This window comes from Sinocyclocheilus anshuiensis, unplaced genomic scaffold, assembly GCF_001515605.1.
Source record: "Sinocyclocheilus anshuiensis isolate Anshui unplaced genomic scaffold, SAMN03320099.WGS_v1.1 scaffold688, whole genome shotgun sequence".
Lineage (NCBI taxonomy): Eukaryota > Metazoa > Chordata > Actinopteri > Cypriniformes > Cyprinidae > Sinocyclocheilus > Sinocyclocheilus anshuiensis.
The window spans coordinates 57,419-68,287 of record NW_015555748.1 but is presented as its reverse complement, the minus strand read 5'-3'; the positions used below and the strand labels follow the sequence as shown (position 1 = coordinate 68,287).

The window sequence follows — 10,869 nt, the reverse complement described above, 5'->3', positions numbered from 1 at the left end:
CACACACACTCTCTCACACACACTCTCTCACACACACACACACACCTATCAGAGTGGCCAAAGAGCAGTGCGGGACGGTTGGAGAGAACTTGATGATGATCAGGTACTCGTCGTCTCCGAGCTCCTGGACCTCCACGCACTTCTCCGTCACCACATCCAGCTCCTCCAGAGTGTTGGGCTTCTCCGGGTCACGGATCGTCCGAATCACGTCTGCCAAAACATTATCAACACAAACATCTGTGAATACATGCCAAGAATTTACCATGCTTTCCATCAATACATATCATATTCCATATAGCAATACACTGTTTGTAACTGATGTATGAAGTACTGTATAGCTAAATATTATGGTAATGATTCTGTACCATGTGTGTGTATATATATATATGTGTATGTGTATGTTTGTGTATTTGTGTATGTATATGTGTATGTATATATGTGTGTGTGTGTGTGTGTATATATATATATACATATATAAATAATCGATTTACCATGGTAATACCTTTTTAAAAAAAAATTTTATTGTGGACATGTACCATGGTAATATTATGTTATCCTTTGAAGTACGAGGAAAATATTATGGTATATGATTATGGTAATGAGTCAGTACTATAGTATATATTAAAGTACCACGCTATTTCCATCTGACACCATCACTGTACCGTGGTAATACCTCATTTGTTTATTTTGGACATGTACCATAGTAACATCATGGTATTCTTTATGAAGTAAATATGTTATACGAGTATGGTAATGATCCAAGACTACAATATATACCATATAACCACATAAATATAGTTGTGTTATTACGGTAATGATTCAGTACCATAGTGTACGTAAAATACTATTGTATTACCTGACATTATCAATGTACCATGCTAAAACCTTGTTTTGTTTTGTTTTTTTACAGTGGATATGTACCGTGGTAATATAATTGTATTATTAAAAGTACTAAGTATCGCGGTATATGATTATGGTAATGATTCAATGCTGTGGTATACATTAGTGTACCATAGTATTGCCACCTGACACCGTCACTGTACCATGGTAACACCGTGTTATTTATTGTGGACATGTACCGTGCTAATATCATGGTAATGATTGAGTACCATGGTATTTCTATCTGACCTCTCCCTGTACGATGGTACACACCACAGGGCGACTGTGTTAAGGTCATCGTGACTCACCGTACACCTCCAGCGCTTTTTCCTCCATCTTCTTGCTTCTCTTGTCCTCCGTCGCGTCAGAGAGTCCCGCCAAAAGCCAGACTCCACTCAGCAGACCGGACACCAGCTCCATGATCCGCTCCGCTCCATCGCCATCGCTACTTCCGCCTTCCGCACTTCCGCATTCAGCACTTCCGCCTTCACACAGACCAGAGCGATCAAGAGTGGAGTTTGATGGGGATGCTGGGAACAGAAGGAGAGGGAGAGGGGATAAGAGTTACCCGGGAGGCATTATTTAAATGTCTTAAAGACGCAGGGTTGACGAACAGAATATGAAAACACTCTAAATGACATAATGTTGCACACACTCCTGTACAGTAGGAGGCGGTATGCACCTAAAAGTGGTTTGCAATCCGCCATTAACCAAGAGAAGAAGAAGAACCGCCGAGCGCAGACCCATCGATGAATCACACCGGCCGCATTATTTAGAAGTTTTTTTTATTTTTTATTTTTTTTATAATGCGTTATTGTCAACAAGTAGCATGTACAGTGCCATATCTCACTATATAACAAAAACATTTCACATGCCTCAACAAGAAGGAACAAGGAAAAAGAAAAGGAAAGGAAAAAAAGAGGGTACATAAGCATCAGTTTACAGACAAATACATATATTTACATTTCCATAGGATATTACAATGCACATTTTAATACAGAAAATATACTTTGCAGGTCAGCACCATTATTTATTATTATTATTGTTGTTTTTTTTATATCATGTGAAAATGTTAAACATATATTAGCATTATTTAGAAGTTCCCAGCTAACAATTTTTGGTTGCCAGAATGTTCCCTTTTGGTTAGCAAGGAAAGTTTTCTTAACGTAAATGGAACGTTCCCTTTAGGTTACCGGAACGTTCCACTAACCCAGTTTTTTTGTGTGGGGATCTACTTTTCACTCACTGAGATCTACCAAGTGAAAAATAAATAAATAATAAAATATAAATAAATTAAAAAGCTTGTTGGGATGTATCTTTATATTGCATTCATTTAATTTTTAATTAAAAAATAAAATAATGTTCAATTCTTAGTAGAACTGAGCCTGCATTTACCTAAAGCAGTGGTTCTCAACCTTTCTTACTCCAAGACCCCCAAATCAATACTGCAAGCCCAAAGTTTTCTATTCACTAAAACCTAAAAATGTTTTTTGTAAACAAACAAATTCAAGATCGATTTAAATATTCCATGTTCTTTTTTTTTTTTTGCCGACATACTTATTTAATTTAATATTACTTATTACTTTTACTCACCGGAACGGCTTTCGCATACAACAGATACCGGAAGCAAGAGAAAAGTGTTTATTACGTTTAAAATATGGATACTTTTCTTACAAAAACCTACAGGAGGCAGGTTTTATTACGGATGCACGCTCTTTATGTGACTTCTTGTGGACTGTTGAACAGAAACACACACCTTCTCCCATTCTAACGCTTGCGAGAGCCAGGACAGTTTTTAATATAACTCCGACTGGATTCGTCTGAAAGAAGAAAGACTTATACACATAGGATGCCTCGAGGGTGAGTAAAACATGGACTAATTTTCATTTTTGGGTGAACTAACCTTTTAAATGCAACTAATGTATTTTATTTTTATTTATTCTGGATGTATTTTAAATGGCTACAATAATAATGATTGCTATAATTATTACTACATCTATTTTCTTACTTTATTTCACACATCATGTCTTTGGTTGGATTAGCGCCGTGTTTGACTGGTTTTTCTGCCGTCGCTTTGATCATGTGACTGACGATCATGTGATAATCAGCTGTTTTTACATCCGAACACACGCTTGCTCTTTGATCTCGACCGACGCTTGTTCTTTAGGACAGCGGAAGCGTCGGTGTGCGCGAGCTGAGTGCTGCGGCTGGCGATGCTTAGCGCGTGCGGCAGCGGTGAGTCCGGCGCGCTGGAGGTGCGTCTGCTGGCGGAGCGCGATGCGTGCGGGGCGGTGGAGGACGCCGCGGCGCTGGAGCTCAGCAGAGGCCCGTCAGTGCTGTGCTGCTGTGTGAATGCAGCAGGTGAAGTGAGAGTGAGGAGCATCTCTGAGAGCAGAGCAGCACTCCACACACTCCAGCACACCTGCATTGAGTGAGTCTGAGCCCTCACACACTCCTCTCACTCGCCGTTGCTGTTATGGCTGCTTATCCTTAAGATTCGGTTCTGTACATGTAATATTCTATATGTCATATTTATGCATTTATTACATGTAATATTGCAGCTATTTTTTATTTTATTGTTATATTTCCATTGTGTAAGTAATCTGCATGTCAGGTCACCTTTATTTGCATAGCGCTTTTAACAATACAGATTGTGTCAAAGCAGCTTTACAGTATCAAAATAGGAGAATAGTGTGTCAGTGCAAAAGGACAATAGTAAACACTCAATTTGCAGTTAAAGGCAGTTCATCATTGAATTCAGGGATATCATCATCATCCAGCTCATCTGTGCAAACAAGTCGACGATATCGCTGGATATTAAGCGATAGTTTAATTATATATATATATATATATATACACACTACCGGTCAAAAGTTTGGGATCAGAACTAGTTTTAATGTTTTTTTACAGGAGTTTCTTATGCTCATCAAGGCTGCATTTATTTAATACAGGAACAAATTTAAGATTGTGAAATATTATTATGGTGTAAAATAATGATTTTCTATTTTAAAGGGGTCATATGATGCGATTTAAATTGTTGGCGTAACTTTTATTCTCGCTGTAGTATTGTTGCCGCCACCATGTCGTGAAGGCGCTGTGTGCTTCGTTGTGAAAGCGAAACTACTTTGTTTGGTCTTCCAAAAATGAACACGACTAGAAATCAGTTGTTAAGTGTTTGCTGCATTAGTACAACGGTTCTCAGCTGTGCAACACAATTGCAAAAAGGGTTTTCTTATAATCAATTAGCCTTATAAAATGATTAACTTGAATTAGCAGCCCTACCAGGAGATTGATGCAGAGGACTGACAATTGCTAATAATAGGCCTCTATGCAAAAATGTAGATCATTCTTTAAAAATCATCTGATTCATTTTAATTGTTTGTGAAATGGATAAAATTGCTTGTGAATTGCATGAAAATGTGTTTTTCTTTGGAAAACAAAGAAATTTGCAAGTGATCCCAAACTTTTGAGTGGTTGTGTGTGTGTATAGCCAGTAAATGTAATATATAAATTATTAAAAACAATAAATTATTAAATTATTAAAAACAATAAATTATTTAAAATAATAAATTATTACATCAATAAAATTATAAAAAATAATTAATATTGTTACAATCATTAAATGTTTTAGTGCTATGTTAATATTTAATATTTTTGTAATTTATTTGAATAAAAATTAAATATTTTAGTGCTGTATAATATTATTAGTGCTAGTTATTTGATATGTAATGTTTGTATTTATTATATATAAAAATACTGCTGTATACTTTTACATTATTATAATTATTATTATTATTATATTACGTATCAAAAAGTAAACTGCAATCATTTTAAATCATAACTATCATTATTGAATATTTATAGTATAATAATATTAATTTATTAAAATAAATATATGAAATAATATTATATTAAATGTATTATGAATAATTATATATTAAATATTTATTTAAAATGTGAATGTTAATAATAATAGAAAAATGTGTGTGTGTGTGTGTGTGTAAGATACAGTACCGTATAACATTAATAGTAATAGTTATTTAATATTTAATGTTTAATGTTCTATGTTTGCAAATTTTATTATTATATTAAGTAAACTGCAAATTTTGCATCATAATTATCATTATTTATAGTATAGTAATAATAACCATATACTACATTTATTTATTAAAAATAAATATATTAAATATATTATGAATAATTATATATTGAGTATATATTTAAAATGATAATTATTATTAATAATAAAAATGTAATAATAGTTCATTAATATGTGATGTTTGCATTCTGTTTGTGCCATTTTTATTATTATTACTACTGTTAATAAAGATCACAAAGTAAAGTGCAATCAATTTCATATTATGTACATGTGCATTATAATTATTATTTGTAATTTAATTTATTTATTTTTTTTTCTTTTTATATTCTTTTTGAAAACAAAAACACACACAATATATATATAGTAAATATTCTCTCTCTCTCTCTCTGTTTTTGCCTCTGCTCTGGAGTGTTCTGTGGGAGGATCAGTGGGAGCGCAGCGGTCGGGATGTGAAGCTGAAGCTGAAGCTGCTGCTGCTGGACTCTCAGTGTGCGCTGAGGCTGTATGAGCTGGATCCTCAGGGTCAGCCGCTTCTTCTGTGTGAGAGATCGTCTGAATCACTGCTGCAGTGCGTTCAACACAAGCACCCCGGTGAGAAAACTGCCTCCCGTTCACATCAAACTCTGATCGGTTCATCCTGAAGCTAGGGCTGGGCGATTCTTCCCAGTTTCTCCATTCATTCGAAATTAAATGTTTTGCCACGATTTTACTTTTTAGGAATCGAGGAATCACGATTTTGAATAGAAATATTACCAAACGTTAGAATTAGACACTTTGACATTAATATGGCAATGATAACATAAAGAGAAAAGAACGATCCAACCGCGTGTGACGCGCTCCTATCACACAGAATGCGCTTTTGTGTTGAGAAAGATGCGACACGTGCAGAGGAACAGGAAAAACATGCAAGAAGATGGGAGTGAACTTCTTTAACTTGAGCGGCGTGTCGTTTCATGCATGAGACGCTGCAAGAGACGCGAGCGCAACAGTCAAACACATCCATGTTTACACAGAAAAAAACAATGTGAATAAAAAAAAACTCATGTTTTTTCATGTTTGCATCATGGTGACAGGCTGCTGTTGTTTTTACAGAACATTTATAGATAATAATAGTCTACTGGTGTTATACCTTCAGTCAGTTTGAATTTGAAATACCTTGACTTTTGAGAATATTTTAAAACATTTTCCTTGCATTATTTCTGAACATATAAGATGTAAAAGACAAGTTTGTACAATATATAGTTGTAGTTCATGCATCATTTCTGCAAAGATATTTAACAAGTGATTTGTTTAACATCTACATCATGTTGACAACTTCATGTGTGCTGCACTCGGAACAGAATTTTCTTTAACTAGAGGGTTCATAAAGAAAAAGCTACTCGAATCATGTTGTAATTACATTTTCAAGTTGACTAGTTAAAAATCGTAAAAAATCGATTATCGGCCAAGTGTTCTGTAAAAATTGAGATTTAATTTTTTTTGCCATATGTGACCCTGGACCACAAAACCAGAAATAAGGGTCAATTTCTCGAAATTGAGAATTATGCATCATCTGAAAGCTGAATAAATAAGCTTTCCATTGATGTATGGTTTGTTAGGATAGGACAATATTAGGCTGAGATGCAACTATTTGAAAATCTGGACTCTGAGGGTGCAAAAAAATCGAAATATTGAGAAAATCATCTTTAAAGTTGTCCGAATGAAGTTCTTAGCAATGCATATTACTAATCAAAAATTAACTTTTGATATATTTACGGTAGGAAACTTACAAAATATCTTCATGGAACATGATCTTTACTTAATATCCTAATGATTTTTGGCATAAAAGAAAATTTTTTAATTTTGTCCCATGCAGTGTATTGTTGGCTATTGCTACAAATATACCTGTGCTACTTCTGACTGGTTTAGTGCTCCAGGGTCCCTAGCCTCCCGCTCTCATCAAGCCCTGATCTGTTGATCCTGAAGCGCTGTGTTTGTGTGCAGACGTGCCGGAGCTGCTGTCGCTGAGGCCGCTGTGGTTCGCTGACGGCTGCTGTGTGCTGCTGCTGAACACATGTCTGCTGCTGCAGCTCCGCTGGACGGACGAGACGGCGCAGCTGGAGACACTGTCCTGCGTTCGGCTCGCTTCACCTCTCCAGACGGAGGACGCCTGCGCCGACTGCCGGCTCTGTCGGGGAACGCTCTTCATTCTGCTCAGGACTGGACTCGCATGTATCCTTCAGCGTATGAAGCACATAACACGCTCATTATCAGCCAAATATCCACCAGATAGAGAATACACGATACTATGTCGTTCTCTGAACCACAAACTGACTCTTCAGATTAGATTTTTGTTTATGTACAACCATTTGAACACGACTCGATGACATTTCAAATATTTATTATGTTTATAATAATAGTAATAATAATATATTCAATATTATATTACAATATTATTTAAAACTAATATTAAATATATAATAATAACAACAACAATTATTTTGGAACGACATGAGGGTGAGTAATTAATGACAGAATTTTCATTTTTGGGTGAACTAACCCTTTAATTTTCTTTTGATTATGTGTTGGAATATGAGCTGTGTTACTGGTTTCTTTAACGCTGTGTGTCAGATGTGTTTGACAGCACTGATGGGAAACTCTTGGCTACAGTGGATTTCCCCTCATACTGCAGTCTAGCAGACGTCTCATCCTTCTGTCTCTTCCAGATCTCACAGGATCTCAGTACAGCTGTGAGCGTCACCCAGCAGAACCAAGCCCTCGCCGTCGACCTCAACCACTACTTCAGGTGCACACACCTAATGAGACTCTGCTGTTTGTGCCACTTACTTGTTTGTATTCTTATGTATTTATTTATTAGTTTTCCATTGCAATTAATTGCAGCTTTATGACATTATTTTGTTTTCTAGTGTTATTAAATAGCGCCCAGTGAAGTAGATCTTCCATTATTTGTTATATACAACCAACTGTATTTAATGTATTGTGCCCAAAATTTAATGACTTTTTTTTTTAAAGATATATGAAAACATTTTAACATAGTTCACTGAATTAAAAATGAAAATAAATGATAGAAATCAGACTACATTTTTAACTGATAAGAGGAACACACATTTAAATCATTTGAGCTAGTAATTTGGGCTGTATTAGCCAGCTTACATTTGATTTACAGTTACTGCTATCATAAAAATACACTTATATGATTAAAAATCTACATGCGTCACATTTAACGTCCAACAACAAATATTTTAGCAAAATGTATATTGTGCTCAAAATTATTGCGCTATTATTCTATTGCGCTCCGTCTGTTTTCCTGAGGAAAACACAACGTCTCAAATGCATTAAACAGCACTAATATAATCGCTGTTTGCCATGCTGGATCCATTTGATCAACATTAAGGGCTGCTTAAGAATAAGCGTGCACATCAAATGATCTTGACTCACTGGATCGAATTAGTGAGATTGCGTGAACTTAAATTGTCGTTTATGAAACCGCTTTAGTCTCGATTGATTTGTTAGGTTATTTCAAGTCAGGTTTTGGACTTGGACTTAATCCCTGCTTTTCTTAGCGTCTTTTATGAAACAGCCCCCTGATCTATTTCTTACTGTTTTTTTGTGGATTCTTTTTCTCCAGGAAGTATCCAGATCACCTTCACTGTCGTTCAGCCCCTAATCGGCCATTTCTCAGGCCCACTGAATCATGGGATCAGGACAGTCTCGCGAGCTCCGTCCACAGCCTGTCGGTCCTGGATAAACCTTTCCAAACAGACCGGTGCTGTATAAACCAACAGTGGCCTGTTGCATGAAGCTAGATAAACAAACTCTGAGTTTCAGAGTAGGTTTAGAGTTGACAAAACCAAATAAATCCAACCTGGTTTAGATCAGGCTCACAAAGCTCGATATAAACAAACTCAGAGTTGATCCAGAGTTTGTGATTAACTGTTAAAAATTAATAGATGTCGTTATTAAAAGTATAAGAGACCAAATATTGTCCTATCCTAACAAACCATACATCAATGGAAAGATTATTTTATTCAGTTTTCATGATATGTATAAATCGCAATTTCAAAAAATTGACCCTTATGACTGGTTTTGTGCTCCAGGGTCACATATGTTAATGTAAAAAATCTTGTGTTTGTTTTTATTGTATTTGTTATACTTACATTTTTTTGAATGGTTTTTGCCATGAAAATAGCCTTTGATGCTGACATTGCATTAAATAAAAATCTACTACTACTCAATTTTCCGTGCCGTTCTGATGTGTTCAGGTCGTGGGAGGCACGTCTGTCTTCGCTGTACAGTCGATCTAAAGCTCCGGAGCGCCCGGCTCAGGGGTTACCCTGGTTCAGAGATTTCCCTCATGTGGAGTGCCGTCGGGCGGCCGCCACCGCCAAACTCTCGCAGCCCTCCGTGAAGCCAGGGGGCGCTGTGACGTGTTTCGACGTGCCGGACGGAGCGACCGCAGCAGGCCTGAACGTCTCAGAGTTCTCTGCGCTCGTTACGTTCGTTTGTCCTGGAAACACCAACACGGTTCTGGCTTACTGGGACCTGGAGGGTCAAAGCGTGACGTACCACCGCACAGACGCCCCCGCCGCCCCCGTCCAGAGATCAGCTGAGGAGCACCTGTGTCTGTTACTGAAGCGTGAGTCTGACCTCTGACCCCATGAGACGAAACATCCACATATCATCTGTTGTGGTTCAGATGCACTGGCTAGAAGGGCGATCGATGATTTCTTTAGTCTAGGTTATATTTTAGACCAAAATCCAAGAAAATTTAAGCCTATGTTTAGAACTATGTGCCCCCAAAAGTCTCATTAAACTGACTTAAAAACAAAATGTATTTCAAGCATTGATTAAACATTTGTTTGTATATATTTAAGCATTTATTTACTAATTTTAAGCATTTTGAAATCCAGCATAATCACACATTTATTCAGTAATTTTTTTAATTTATTTATTAATTTAAGCATTTTTTTAAACACGCATTTACTTATGGAATTAAGCATTTATTTGAAAGTTTAAGCATTTATTTATGCATGTATGTATTTATTTATGCATTTATTTATGTATGTATTTATTCAACAATCTATTTAGGCTTTCTATTTATTATTTAGGCATTTATTTAAGCATTAACTTTATTATTTGTGCATTTATTGATTGATTATTTATATATTTAATATGTTTAAATATATAAAGTATTTATATATTTGCGTTTTTTTTTACTGTTTTTATTCCAGAATGTATTTAAACAAGCATTTATGTATTTGTGTATTTAAGCAGTTATTTATTTATTTAAACTTTTTTACATTTTTATGTCATTTATTTGAACATTTAAGCATTCTTTTAAATATTTAAACATTTAAGCAATTTACAATATTGTTATTTTTTGTACTGCTTTTTTAAATAATAATAATAATAATTTGTACTGCAAAGCTAGATTATACATTAAACACACACATACATATATATATATATATACTTATATTTTAATTGTTATACAAAATAAAAATAAATCCCATAATAATAAAAATTTGTAATATGGCTTCATATATAAATTCTCTCTCTTTTTTGTTTTTTTTGCTTTCAATTTATATGGTGAAAGGTAACCTGGACATTCATCAGATATAAAAATGAGATTTGAGTCTGTGGTTACAAAAATATTGTGGTGGTATTATGGTACAGTGATTGTAATACCATGGTGCACTGAGCATATATCCTATTACTGCTAATAGTGATGGTGTTTATTTATGGTGTTTATCTCCAAGATACTTCAAATAATATCGTGATGCATGATCCAAAAGCATTGTAATGCTGTGATACTTTTGTTGTTTGTATGCAATGGAATGGTCTTAATAATGTAACTGTGTGTGTGTGTGTGTGTGTGTGTGTGTGTGTGT

General features: G+C 35.3%; 2 protein-coding genes across 2 annotated transcripts in view; one reads left to right on the top strand and one right to left on the bottom strand.

Moving 5' to 3' along the window:
- ciao2a (cytosolic iron-sulfur assembly component 2A) overlaps positions 1 to 1,388 on the bottom strand; it is a 9,066-nt gene extending 7,678 nt beyond the window's left edge. The window contains exons 1-2 of the mRNA XM_016467306.1: positions 1,188 to 1,388; positions 46 to 210 (exon numbers count right to left, since the gene is read on the bottom strand). Coding sequence (XP_016322792.1) covers positions 46 to 210; positions 1,188 to 1,299 — 277 coding nt within the window. The 5' untranslated portion in view covers positions 1,300 to 1,388. The remainder of the gene's footprint in view (positions 1 to 45; positions 211 to 1,187) is intronic.
- A 1,606-nt stretch (positions 1,389 to 2,994) lies between these two features.
- Positions 2,995 to 10,869, top strand: part of spg11 (SPG11 vesicle trafficking associated, spatacsin) — a 62,522-nt gene continuing 54,647 nt past the window's right edge. The window contains exons 1-6 of the mRNA XM_016467291.1: positions 2,995 to 3,310; positions 5,388 to 5,569; positions 6,962 to 7,189; positions 7,589 to 7,763; positions 8,607 to 8,744; positions 9,241 to 9,630. Of these exons, the coding sequence (XP_016322777.1) occupies positions 3,093 to 3,310; positions 5,388 to 5,569; positions 6,962 to 7,189; positions 7,589 to 7,763; positions 8,607 to 8,744; positions 9,241 to 9,630 (1,331 nt within the window). The 5' untranslated portion in view covers positions 2,995 to 3,092. The remainder of the gene's footprint in view (positions 3,311 to 5,387; positions 5,570 to 6,961; positions 7,190 to 7,588; positions 7,764 to 8,606; positions 8,745 to 9,240; positions 9,631 to 10,869) is intronic.